At 38.6% G+C, this 14098-nt stretch overlaps 1 protein-coding gene across 8 annotated transcripts in view; it reads left to right on the top strand.

Moving 5' to 3' along the window:
* si:dkey-103g5.4 (uncharacterized) overlaps positions 1-12916 on the top strand; it is a 33107-nt gene extending 20191 nt beyond the window's left edge. For 7 of the 8 annotated variants that reach the window (XM_054794345.1, XM_054794349.1, XM_054794350.1 and 4 more), the window contains 14 exons: positions 1055-1212; positions 1269-1403; positions 1476-1617; positions 2919-3070; positions 3148-3273; positions 4202-4367; positions 4451-4561; positions 6079-6120; positions 6208-6309; positions 7699-7844; positions 7968-8054; positions 11966-12112; positions 12204-12329; positions 12434-12916. In XM_054794345.1, coding sequence (XP_054650320.1) covers positions 1055-1212; positions 1269-1403; positions 1476-1617; positions 2919-3070; positions 3148-3273; positions 4202-4367; positions 4451-4561; positions 6079-6120; positions 6208-6309; positions 7699-7844; positions 7968-8054; positions 11966-12112; positions 12204-12329; positions 12434-12589 — 1796 coding nt within the window. In that variant the 3' untranslated portion in view covers positions 12590-12916. Of the gene's footprint in view, positions 1-1054; positions 1213-1268; positions 1404-1475; positions 1618-2918; positions 3071-3147; positions 3274-4201; positions 4368-4450; positions 4562-6078; positions 6121-6207; positions 6310-7698; positions 7845-7967; positions 8055-11965; positions 12113-12203; positions 12334-12433 lie in introns of all 8 variants that reach the window. The other variant, XM_054794346.1, reaches the window with a different exon arrangement.
* Positions 12917-14098: the final 1182 nt, after the last annotated feature.

The following is a 14098-nucleotide window of genomic DNA, read 5'->3' as shown; positions in this document are numbered from 1 at the left end:
CGGGAGATGGGGGAAACCTCCCACACGCTCATTGGGGTGTCCCAGCAAGACCCAAAAATGGCAGAAAATGCAACTTTTCTGAGGTGTTGATTTTTGACCAAGTAAAAAGGCAAAAAAATATTTTTTTAACTTGCTTCCACGGCACAGAGACACGTATATAATAAAATTAAAATTAAAAATTCATCAGATCCTGACAATATCTGTACGTGTAATTCAGTATTTTTTCATGTAACAACAATATATTTTTTGTTATTAAAGTCTCTACTATGCAATCATATCATAATAGTGGTGGCCATTATACGTTTTTTGGATTCAGAGTTACAACTAAGGGATTTACTTTTTTACTGCAGCAAAATGCTGTGAAAAATGTACATTTAAACAACAATACTACTGCTGGCTTTTGCACAGTATTGTATTTCTGAGTCCAGAAGAAGTTGCAAGTGTTTCAAGATTCAAGATTCAAGAGTTTTATTGTCATGTGCATGGTAAAACAGCAGTTATACCATGCAATGAAAATCTTATTCTGTTCATAAGGAAACACAAGAAAGAATAAGAACATAAGAAACATAAACACATAAACATATATACCAATAAATTAAGCAACAACAACAGAAGAGACATTAATACAAGCAAATAATACAAATAAATAAATAAATAAATAAAGTGCTATGAGTGTGTGCGTGTGTTGCGTGCGGCGTGTGCGAGTGCTTCGTTGAGAAGCCTGATGGCCTGTGGGTAAAAGCTGTTTGCCAGCCTTGTGGTCCTGTTCACTTTCTGCAATCAAAAAATAGAATAGAAAAACATACAGTTGCGATGACTTCTTGTCTGTCAGCATTCACACAATTAAAAGAAACATTTCTGCATCTACACAAGAGATGGGTACAACAGTAATCATTCATTACTGTTCATCGCATCCTGGAGCAATTGAAGCAAAATGGCTGCAACCAGCAGAGGCGCTGTTGATTCAGTCTCAGCTAATTTTCGGTCGGAATCTGGACTACATCCACAATGATTAATTTGCCCCTATTCGTCAATCAACACTGGTTCTTTGCAGGTTTGGTTGCCATCAGTTATGCCTCTCAGACAGTTGACCCTGTAACTGGGATGCTGGCTCCAGTGGTTGGCGCCAGGTTGGATGTGCGTAAAAACACAGTCGTGCCCGTCACAGCCTCCTACTGGCTGGCAACAGCAGCTCACACTGACAGCATTCAGGTGGGAAAATCAAATCAAGGCTTTTTGGTGTTGTTTCTGATCAAGCCCCTCGCCAGGTGGAGGCTTTGGATAAAGAGGTGTGTGCACGGAACACTTACTGGCAGCAGCACAGCCAAAAGGAGGAGGACGCCCTATCTGGTGTGGACTCGGCTCTGTTCCAGTGTTTTGTCACAGAACACGGCGGCCATCAGGTGAACAGTACGAGGCCGTAATTAAAAGTGTCTTTTAAAAGTTACCAGCGTAACCTTGAAGCGTGTTTGCAGGTCCGGTGGTCAGGAAGATCGCTGAAGCAAGCAGCTGTGGAGATGCACGACTTAGCGCAGATGGAGGCCCAGAGGAGAACCGCCCGGCGTGCCGGCTTGGCTCTCGTTCTGCCTCCTCATGTACTCAACATTCTCTGCCTGGGTAAATTGCTGCAACGCCCGTAAACAGCTACAATACCAGCTGTTTATGTTGCATTTTATATCTAATGCGGCGTACCGACTGCATTTCTGCCAGCTCTACCTGTCCTTTCTCTGCTCTGTGGCGCCCCACTGGAGACACTGTATACATCATCATGTGCATGATCACCTTCTGTCTACTTTTTTATCCGGGCAATGAATTTGCTCCACATATTCTGCCTAGAAACAAGCGATAGTGCAAACTTTATATTTAATACAGAGTAGGAATTCAATTGGAAATGCATAAAGAAAAAATTGTCTTCCTGATGACGCTTACAGTGCTGTTTTTGCAGTGACTTTCATTGTAGTGGGTCCAGTGTGACTGCCTGGAAATCTTTTTTTCCCCAATTCTTGCTGTTTTTTTTCCCAATTATTTCAACGTTTTTCTTAAATAATCTTTGCAAAGTTTACTTTCATAATAGTTTGGCTTTATCGCCAAAATATTTGGACTTTTATTTAGTTTTGTTTTTCATACTATGACTTAGAAAAAAAAAGTTTTTTCGATGCTACTAAAATGAAATTTTTCCTCATATTTTTATTCTTATAAAATTGCACCTTTTTTCTTGTTAGAATACAACTTTTTTCTCTTTACATTTTGACTTCATTCTTGTGAAATTACAGCAGTTTAAAAAAACAACAATCCAACAATTTCAACTTCCCTTTGACTTTATTCCCCTACTATTTTGACTTTATTCTAACTTTCCCCAACCCAATTTTCCAAAAATTACAACTTTATTTCTTGTTTTGTTTATTTTTCTTAATATATTTGAATATCATTCTTTAATATTTCAACTTTGTAACTTTATGCTTCTAAAATTACATTATTTTTCCTCATATTACATTCCATAATATTACAACATTATTTTTGTAAAATTACAACTTTTTTTTGTTACATTATAACCTTTTTCCCTTAACATTTTGACTTGATTTTTTGTAAAATTACTGCAGATTTTTATATTTTTGCTGTTGTTTTTTTTTTACTTTTCTTGTTAAATTATAGTTTTAGAATGTGCCAATAGAAAAACAGCCACGGGGCTGCAAATGACCCCCGGGCTGCACTTTGGACAACCCTTTCGGGAGTAAAAATTACAGTGTGTTTATCTGCCTGAGGGTGAGTGTGTTTCTGCCAGCCCTCCCTGTTTTTTCTCTTCTCCCTCCCTTGCTGTCGCCAAGGAAACATCATGATGTACAGTATGTTTGTTGTAGGGTTTGTTTTGGGCTTTTTAAATGGTTGACAGTATCTTTGGAATGTATTTCGGTGTAAAGAGGATGAGGAGGAGTGGGATCAGCACTGTGTTTGGTACACTGAGTTGCTGTCAGTCCTCGACATGATGGACGTTTGCAAGGAGCAGCTGCAAGAAAAGCAGGAGAATTGGAGCACACAGAGAGTAGAGTGGACAGCAAGCTTCCATGTAATGGTCAGAAATACTTGTGTGGAATATCATATCGGTGCCTTATATTAAATATTAATACTTCTGTTCAATTTGTCCCCCAGGACAGAGAACCGAGACTGGGAGAAATGTGGGAGCAATGTTCTTCCCGACTGTCAGATTTGGATGCAGCCCTCGTTAAGCTGCAGTGTGTTAGACACCTCTCCAAACTCCGTGGTGACACAGCTCAGGTCTGACCACATAAACCAGTGGTGCTCAAAGTACGGCCCACAGCTGTTTTTTTTATTGGCCCGCAGCACATTCTAAAAATAGACTTTAAGAAGAAAACTTAAAGCAGCAATTTGACAACAATAAAGTGAAAATATTAAGAGCAAAAAGTTGAAATGCACCGAGAAAAAGTATTTTAATTTCACAAGAATAACATAATATTGTGAGGAAAAATAACATTTTAATAGCATAAAGTTGAAATATTAAAGAAAAAAACATTTTTTAAAAGTTGTAATATGATGAGAAACAAACAAAACAAAATAAAGTTGTAATGTTGGAAAATTAGGTTGGGAAAAAAGTTATAATATGGGAATCAGATTAAAATATTATGCAATAAAGTCATAATATTACGAGGAGAAAGCTTACAAGAATGTTGACATAATTGGAAAAAAAACAGCAGAAATGGATCTAGTTCTATAATTTTACCAGAATAAAGTCAAAATATGAAGAGAAAAAAATAGCATTTTAACAAGAACAAAATTGCAATTTTACGAGAATAAACTCATAATATTATGAGGAATAATAATATCACTTTAGTAGCATAGAGTTGAAATATTAATTAAAAAAATATGTTATTTTTTTAAAGACATGATATTGCGAGACACAAAAGAACCCCAAAATAAAGTTGCAATTTTTGGAAAATTAAGATGAGGAAAAAGTTATAATATTATGGGAATAAAATCAAAATATTTTGGGAATAAAGGTGTAATATTATGAGAAGAAAATGTAGTATTATTTAAGAAGAAAGATAAAAAATAGGAAAAAAAGGGCAAAGAGCGAAGTTGATACTAATAATAGGCTTCTTCACCTCGCTGGTAACATTACGACTGAAATAACGCTCATTTAAATGTTCCGTTTACAATCTGTCTTCTCCATTTGCTGTTGCCGTAGGCTGTGTTGCTTGGGAACTTTTGGTACAAGGAATACGGTCTGATACGCTTCTGTCGCCAAAGACCGGCTATGAACATCTTCAGTTTGCTCCAACAGAAGATTTTACCTCTGCTGGAGAGAATGAACCAAGAAGTCCCTGTCACCACTAACACCTGTCATCAATTTGGTACTGAGCTGCAGCCAGACTAAAAGAAAAATAATAATAGATTTTAAAATCTACCCAACAACTGGCTGATGGTCTCTTTAAAGGAATCGCCGCCCAGTCTTTGAGGCAACTGGTTGATTCCCAGGACACGGGTCTGCAGACGAGTTCTGCACAAATGCATGGTTCACAGAAACAAAGCTCCACTCGCGTTCAAGGTGAGATGCACAAAGCATTGCAAGACACCCTAACTTAACAATAACTACTAATACTTTACTGTCGCAACATTGTCACTTTTGCTGTAAACATGACTATTTATTGTGTGGTAAAATATATTTTTCTTTGTTATGTTACGACTTTATTCTGTTATTATGACAACATTGCTGTAAAATCACCAAAAATGTTGCATATTACAATTTTAATCCCTCGTTTATCTTGGTTAATTGGCTCCAGACCCGACCATGATATGTTGATTTCCGCGAAGTAGGATTACTTATTTATAAATCTCTTTTCGTGGTTGGAGCATAGAAAACCTGTTTATAACCTTCTAAGTATGGTTTTAAACATGATTAGAGCCCTCTAGACATTAAATAACACCCCTATAGTCACCTTTACACTCGTATTACCCAATATAGAAGGCATAATCAGAGAATTTATGGCATAAATAAGACTCATGCTCGTGTGTGTTACAGTAAATGTTTTCTGGATGTGTGGAGGACAGAAAGTGATGTCAGTTTTAGCTTAGAGGGAATTACTGCCGCGACACTAGCCCATGTTATTATTATGATTACTATTTTTATTATTATTGTGTCTGTTGTGAGATAATTCAAAGCTTCCCTGCGACCATTTACCATTAATTTACCATTTATTGGATTTACATTATTTCTTATGGAAAAAATGGATTCGGTTGGCGTCCGTTTCGGTTACAGTCTGATCTTCTGGAACAAATTTATGATGCTAGCCAAAGTTCCACTGTAACTTGTAAATTAAGCGTGTTGAAAACATATAATTTAACGTCGTAATACGATATGCTGTACATAATATTTTGTAATATATTACTATTATTTTATTTTTATTATTTACTATTACTATACTATACTATACTTACTATTACTATTACTATATATATATATATATGCATAGTATTCATTTGTTGTTATTCAAGCCACGGGCCGCACATTGGACACCCCTGCTTTTATAGCTCTTTGTCAGGGTTTAGCGCGTGACGTGACGTCAACTCTGTGAGCAACCGCCAATTATCGATGCATGACAACAGACAACAGGCATTTTTATTGCAAATGTTGATCTGAAATTGGAGGAGAAGGCATTGGCGGAACTCGGGTCTGCTCCCTGCGAACGAGTTGTATACAGAAAAGAAATACTGTACTACAAGCCGTTCAACCCCAGACTTAGCTCCTAATGCAACAAAACGCGCATAAGCATATTCAAAGGTCACAATGCGTGCCGCGTACGAAAAATGCATCCGTCTTAATTGTACTCATTGCTGAAGTCCAGCCAACTGTTGCTACATTCCAAACATTGTCTGTCTCGAGAAAAAGAAGGGGGGGTGTCATGGTGGCCAGTGAAATGTCATGCTGATAATAGAATGGAATGTCTCCCCTGTTTTCTAGTCCTGCCAACGAGCTGCTGTAAACAGTCTGACTTTTTGCTTGAGTTTCCACTATGGTCACTGCAGCAAAATGCTTCAAAAAATACTTTGACATTTTCATTGCAGAATGTTCTCCAGACAGTCACATCACTCTCCCGACAATTCCAGGTAACATCTTTGTGTGAAATTAAATATTACATCAATACGATGCGGTATATTTGTGCAACATCAATACAATGTTGCCTTTATTCCCAGAGGAGGAGTGGACCAGGCTGCTAGAACGTTCTCCTCTTTTCCAGCTACTGAAGAGAGTGGAGCTGCAGCTGAAACATGGCGCCATTCGGGCACCACACACCGGTACGCGACACAACGGTTCTCCATAATGATGCCGTCATCAAGGACCAGGGGTCGGCAACCTTTAGCATCAAAAGCTAGCGTGCCTCCTTGTGGTCTGGAGCCACAAAACATGACACAGCTTTTGACTTTGGAAATCGCTTTCTTACGTCCAATTGCAATTGGGTACTTTCGGGGTTCCCAGCACGAACCCCTAAAACTCACTCAGTAGCATCCCCTTTTAATTAGCCCCAGTCACCAGTTTCACGGATCATCACGAAATTTGGTGGAGTCCATCCTGAAAGGACGCACAGAAAAGTCTCAAGAACCCATGTTCCACAACAAACAGGAAGTCATTTTGATCTGAAGTGACCATTTTGGGTGAAAACCAGGGGTCATATTTTGATAAACTAGTCTTTGGGACTTTGACTAAATTAGCGCTAATGAAAAGCACAGACACCAGACAGCTGGGCGGTGATATAATGCGCACCAATTTAGCCTATGCCAGAGGATGTGGGTGGGACATGGCAACAAACTTTGATGGTCCATCTGATGATTCGCTGCAAAACGTTCATAACTTGGCTCCACAAGATCAGATCTTCATCATAAATCCTTCGTTCCTTTGTTTGATATGATAAAGACGACACCTTGAAGCTATGCGTATGTCACTTCCCGAATTTGTCGCAGTGCCACACAATGGCGACAGGAAATGACAGTTTTAAACAAATGAAACAAATTCCCTTTGAACTGGAGACACTGAGATTGACCCACCGACTCATGTGAACTCCGAGTTGTGTGGGGGTGCGAGGGCCCGTCCAACACTGCTCGCAGATTTAATTTAATTAGAAAAATGTCATTTGAAAAATTAGAAAAACTCTGTCTCTGTCAAAATATTTATGGACCTAACTGTATACTGTGGGGTATGCCTGTGAACCCAATGTTCCGTACTGATAGATCTGATACAAATACAGTACATGTGCCGCTAGACCCCTACAACGACATACAGTACAGGCCAAACGTTTGGACACACCTTCTCATTCAATGCGTTTTCTTTATTTTCATGACTATTTACATTCTCCAAACTATGAATGGAATTATGTACTTAACAAAAAAGTGTGAAATAACTCTAAATATGTTTTATATTTTAGATTCCTCAAAGTAGCCACCCTTTACTTTTTTGATAGCGCTGCAAACCCTTGGTATTCTCTCAATGAGCTTTATGAGGTGGTCACCTGAAATGGTTTTTACTCCACAGGTGTGCCTCGTCAGAGTTACTTAGTGGAAGTTCTTGCCTCATTAATGGGGTTGGGACCATCAGTTGTGTTGTGTGTGTCCGAACGTTTGGCCTGTAGTGTACATCAAAGCAAACACACCATAACAGTAACTTGGAACTACTGTATGTGTTTTATTCAGACAACTGTTTAGTGGACGTCCTGGAATGTCAATGGGAATGTGAGGGAGAGTTAATCCCACTGGATCCATCTGTCCTCAAGCCCGAAGAATTCGTGGCGTACCAGCACGGGCTTTCCCTGATGCACAGCTTGCATTGTCTGCAACTGGTCTGTTGTACAACTTTCACTCCATATCATTACACAAAATATGACGAAAAGTAGTCAGCACTAGGCAATATGTTGTTGTGGTGCATAAAGATGTTACACAAACCAGCATCCTTTCCTCCACAGACTCCAGACATTTCTCTGCACATAGCAGCCAGTCTGCCCAGCAACAACTACCACAACAACGCCTTCAGAAATTCCTTCTTTTATCAGGTAAAGTCGGAATAAATATGTTATCATTTTCACTTTATGAGCCACTACAGGTAAGCCTGAGATTTTAATAGGATTATGTGCAAAAAATAGTCTACTGTGTTTTGTACAACAACACAAAATTCAAATGAATACATTTTGAAACCAATACAAATAAAATCAACAATAAGGGCATATTGTTGTTTTGATTGTCAATGTATTGTTTTATTTATTACCTATCTTAGCATTTTAGCAAAACATGACATTTTTGTAGCAAAATATATGATTGTATAGTGATATACTGTAGTCATAATATTATGAGAAACAAAACAATGAATAAAGTTGCAATTTTTAGAAAATTAGGTTGTGGAAAAAGTTATGTTATGAGAATAAAGTCAAAATAATATGGGAAAAGTCAAAATTAAGAGAAGTAAATTTACAAGTAGAAGATTCAAATAGTTATAAAATAAATTAAAAAAAAAAAACAACACTGTAATTTTACGAGAATAAAGTCAAACAAAATATGACAATAAAGTCCAAATTCAGAGAAGAAAATTTACAAGAACAATGCTGAAGTAGTTGGGGAAACAAAACAACAGCAGAAATGGAAAAACAGCTGTAATTTTTCGAGAATAAAGTAAAACTATTAAGAAAAAACAAAAAAAAAACGAAAAATTCTAATGAGGAGCTATTCCAAGAGAACGAGTCTGTTACTAGGGAAGGGTTCTTTTGTCCAGGCAGACTTGGACTCTTGGACACAGCTTTTCAAAGCAATGCGTGTGCAAAAGAGTAAATAGTTCCAGCATTGAAGGATGCCAGGGCCACTTTGGTGTTTTGTAAAGCAACAGTTGTAGATATGCTAAGACGGTCTATATATATTTCTAAAAAACTCCATCTCAGCTTTGCAATGTAGGTGAAAAAGCCTATTAGAGTGAACTTTGCTTTGTTGTTTTTTCCCCATTTTTACTGTTTTTTTTTTTTATTTTCTAAATATTTCAACTTTCTTCTTGTAAATTATCTTCTCATAAGATTGACCTTTTTTATTTGTTTTTCATAATATCGCTATAATGTATATATATTATAATATTATTATAACTTTAAAAATAACATAGTTTTTCTTTCATAGTTTACTTTATGCTACTAAAATGACATTATTTTTCCTCATAATATTATGACTTTATTCTTGTAAAATTAATAACTAACTTTTTTCTCTTAATATTTTGACTTTATTGGTGTAAAATTACTGCAGAGTTTACCATTTTTGCTGTTGCTTTTTTTTTTTTTTTTGTTAAATTCTATTTTTAGAATGTGCCGCGCACCAATTAAAAAAACAGCCGCGGGCACCACACGCACATTATCGTCAAAGTTAAGGCAGTGTTATTTTGTTTTTATGGACCTTATTCACACTTAATCCACACATTCACGTCCCCAAAAATATTTTTATTTTTCCCCCCGCCAAGTTTTACATTTTGGGCAAAATAAAAAAAACCCTGCCGTAGCTTTCACACTTGTCATCACTGCACAAAAAACAAATACCAAACAAAGAAAAAATCATCACAGCAGTTTTATTGTACAATGTCTTTGTTTCCACAAAAAGCCTTGAACACACACATGCAATATAGTTTCTTTTTTTCCATTTAAGAAATACATTATAGAGACAAAAGTCCACAGTACCAAAAGACCTTTGCACCGACATCCATCACCATCACCATCTTCCTCCCGCGCTGTCATTCACTGTGATGTCACGACTTTTAGAGTGACAAATATTGCAAGAAAAATTAATCCGCACACCAGTGCGGAAATATTGAGGATCTTGGCTATCTTTGATGCTTCAGCAGCTGCGCCCGAGTTCCCGGAGGCATTGGCATTTTGTACCTTAAATAAAACAAGAGCTCACGTCAGTTAGCTGGGGGGGGTTGTTGATTTACACTTGACATAACTTGATGCGTTATAATGACATTATAATGTTAGCAATTGTCAGAGCTGCAGTTTGGGACGCAGAAGCAGATTAGAAATATGATGAAAACAAGCCCTACCTTGCTGGAGTAGACGATAGCTGCAATCCCAAGCGGCAGACAGCAACATAAAGTGTTGCAGATGGACCATGCCAAATAAGAGGGGGCCACAGCACGGCTCTGGCCTCTTTCCATTCTGCAACAAAGTGGTTGGAGGTTTTGTTGCTGTGGCAAACGTCTCAAGCCGACGACCGTGGGTGATGGCAGTCCCGACCTTTTATACGTGGGTGGGGTTTTGAACTTTCGGAGGGGGGAAAAAATTCTGTCACGCTCTGAATTTAGCCCGCGTGTCTATGATCCCTTTTTTATGCTTTAGTTCCTGTTTTGATGCAATTATTTTGTATTAATTTCTGTGTTTTCCTGCTTTGCGTTTGTCACTCGCACCTGCTGCTAATTTCCATTAGTCGCTTCACTTACTTAGTTCAGGTGCGCTGTGTACGTTGCTGCTCATTGTTGGATCCCTGCCACTGCACAGCATTTATTATTATTATAATTATTACAATAAACATTTTACCTGCACTTGGGTCCTTCTCGCCGCATCCTCCGGTCATGCCACAACACCACAATGCCGAAACGACAGAATGCTCCGAGCATATGTCGACCTTGCGGAGATGACGACCACAAAGTCCCTTTTTCTGGGAGTTACTGCATGGGTGGAGGAGCAACTTTCAGGAAGGAGTGCGGCGGCTATGAAGACGCTTTGGGTCACAGCTTGTCTTCGTCTGCCGTCCTGGCCATCCCCTGGAGGGGTCCCGCCGCCTTTGCCTCACACGCCGTTCCGGCTGTCCCCCGTAGGGGTCCTGCTGGCTCTGCCGCGCATGCCTTCCCGGCCAATCCCCTGAGGGGTACCGCCAGCTTCACCGGGCTAACTTTCCCGGCCATCCCCCGGAAGGGTCTTGCTGGTTCTGCCGGACCCACCGTCCTGTCCATCCCATGGAAGGGTAGTGCCGGCTTCACCAGTCCTGCCATTCCCGCCGTCCCCCGGAGGGGTCCTACTGGCTCCGCTGGGCATGTTGTCCCAACCATCCTCTGGAAGGTCCCGCCGGCGACCCACCACCTGTCACATAAAATCAACTACTACTACTACTACTACTACTACTACTACTATGCGGGTAATAAGCAACAACTAACCGGTAAACATAACATGTAACTTAAACTCTTATTTACAAGTGTCCACAAGGCATGCTGGGTAGTCCAGCAGCAACAGCAATATGAACTATAAATGATAAAACATTGGATATCAGGAGTATGTGAACATCCGTCTTTATGTCCCTGACGATGTCCTCAACATATTTTGCACTCGAGCAAAAATGCAACAAACGCGGCAACATGTTAGAAGAGAGAGTACCACAAACTACCCAGCATGCCTTGCTGCGGGAATATATGGGTGTAATTTGGCATAGGTGTTGTACGTAGACGCTTATTTGCATGCGCACGTGGTGCAGTAGGTAGGTCACATTGTGTGTCACGTGTATGTTGATGCGTTGTGTCTCTTTTTTGTACAAGCGACAGGTCGCATCTCACTCGTTCCTGTGCGACTCCAACGTGCCACAGTAGCACAGTAGCAAGTCATGTTGCCAGCTACAGCTTCGACGCCCTGTGGGACAGCTTAAGACGTTTGGCGTGCCTGACGCGGGCCGCTGTTTGCCTGACCTATACTCTTTTTCACTTATCAAAGTTGTTCTTGTATTTGTGTTTTCCGGTGGCTGACTTCCTTTTACACTTTGTATAACCATTAATAATGATATCTATATAGATATATATCTTTGTAACTATTAATTCACACTCTTTTCTGGTTTTAGTTCTCAGGTTTTCAGGGGTTCTTTTTAGACTTGTGCGACAGTTTGGGGTGGTAACTGAAAAGGCCGCCTGTACAGATACTGGGTTTCATGACCGGATGACGTGTGTCCATTCTGACAGGAAGCAGATGAGACGCTCTTTGTCCGCCGCCAGAGACTCCAATCTGTTGGAGGCTTTTCGCTGCTGCTGCTCCACTGCTTGTCCCATGTTGCCGTCAAGGACATGAGCACTGACTCCGCCCCTGACTTTCAGAGACTCTTTTGTAAGGTACAAACAGAAATCACAATCACAGAGCACGCGTCAGGTTTTAGCAGTATTTGGTCACCTAAGTGATGACATTGTGAGTGCGCCACCATAGGTCCTGCAGGCGTGTCTAGGCGAGTTATTTAATACCAAATTGGGCTTGGATGATGAGCCACCTCAAGAACATTTGAAGGGCACTCTGTCAGGATGTGGGGACGCCTTCCTTTGTCTACCTCAACATGTAAGTACGTAAAAAAAAGCCATGACTTCCACTTACTGCTGTTTCTCATGTAAGTCTACATTATCTGAGCCAAGTGACGACTAATGTGTCTTTCTGGGGAACAGGATGTTGAGGAAGTTGACAGGAAAAACAGAGAAATGTCTCTCTTCTCCCATCTTGAAGGGGTGTTAAGGAAAAGAATCATTGCGGCGGAGGAAGGCCATCAGCCGCCGGGAGAGAACTGCAAGCCTTTATGGAGCAAAGAAAGAGAAAAAATGTGATCTGTCCCAGCCAATCAGCAAAGAAAGTTAATGCAAATTATTAAAATGTTATATTCTGAAAGGAAATTGGATCCAAATAAAAAAAAAATAAGAATGATAAGGAAAAGTTCAATATAATGGATGTAATAGATGCTGATTATTTTTTAAAAATAAATACTGTACATAATATTTAGCTATTTATTGACAGGTTTTCTGTGGTTAAAATTTGGAGTATTATGTTTATCTCCAGATGCAAAATGAACGTAACCTACATTATTTATTCATGATTCATTTTTTTCTTGTCTTGTCTTGTCTTGTCTTGTCTTGTTTTGCGTGAAATTAAATGATGGCGGTGCTCAATGATAAGTGAATGTCCAACTTTGATTAGTGTTTCGTGTTTTAGAATTTTTATTAAGCAGTAAATATTGCTTTGCGTGGAGGTTGTTTTTTGTATCCAGCTGAATAAGTAGATCATTTAAAAGTGAAATAGTTCATGAGTTAAACAGGCTACACTGCGAACATACATGACATTCAATAATTATGGGTGAAATTATTTGCTAATTTTTTTTATTTCATAAATTATTTTGTCTTTATTTGGCTTTTAATAGCATTTTTAGCATAGCTTTTCAGTGTGATACACAGAATCATAAAAATTATACGTGAAATAAAACAAATAATAAATAAAATTAAATCAAACACTCATAAGTGAATAAATAAATCATGAAATAATTTAAAAACTTAAAATTACTAAAAATGCTATCAAATAAATATATTATTAAATAATTTAAAAATATAGACGCACTGCAGACGAACTGAAGATTCATTTACAAGCTAGCAAGCTAGCAATGACAGATAAAGGATATTTTATATATATATATATATATATATATATATACCTAATATATACCTACCTACTACCTACTGCACCATGTGTGCATGCATATATATATATATATATATATATATATATATATACAGTATATATATATATATACACACACACTACGTCCCCAACTAATGAACACAATTGGTTCCAGATGACCGTTTGCAAGTCGATTTGTTTGTAAGTCCAACAAAAGGTAATACTACCAATGATATAGGTACTACATGTACGTGTATACATATACAGTATATGTGTATGTATGTAAATATGAGTTTGGATGCAGTAGTAACGAGGATAATTCATGAAAATAACAATAATAAAAGTGATATAATAATACGTAATGATAAATGTTATTTACCTTTGAAGAGGAGTGGCTGAGCATACGTTGTTGTGGAGGAGGAGGAGGAGGAGGAGTTATTGAAAACAGGACAAATCGTCTTCTAAAAGAGGTAGTGTTCTGTGGGTGGTGTAGAATTAAGCAGGCCTATTAACTCTTCATAAACTTTAATCACACGCTCTGTCCGGGTTGTATCATACAGCTACAATTTAGCTGTCCATTTCTCCTTTACGCTCTCTCCCCACCGTCTTCCTCCACCTGTTGGTCCCATTAGCAGTGTCACAGTGCCCTCTACTGGTCAAGCATGTAG

The sequence above is a fragment of the Dunckerocampus dactyliophorus genome, chromosome 12 (genome assembly GCF_027744805.1).
Source record: "Dunckerocampus dactyliophorus isolate RoL2022-P2 chromosome 12, RoL_Ddac_1.1, whole genome shotgun sequence".
NCBI lineage: Eukaryota > Metazoa > Chordata > Actinopteri > Syngnathiformes > Syngnathidae > Dunckerocampus > Dunckerocampus dactyliophorus.
Note: the sequence above shows the minus strand (reverse complement) of the source record. Positions and strands in the feature narration are given on the sequence as shown.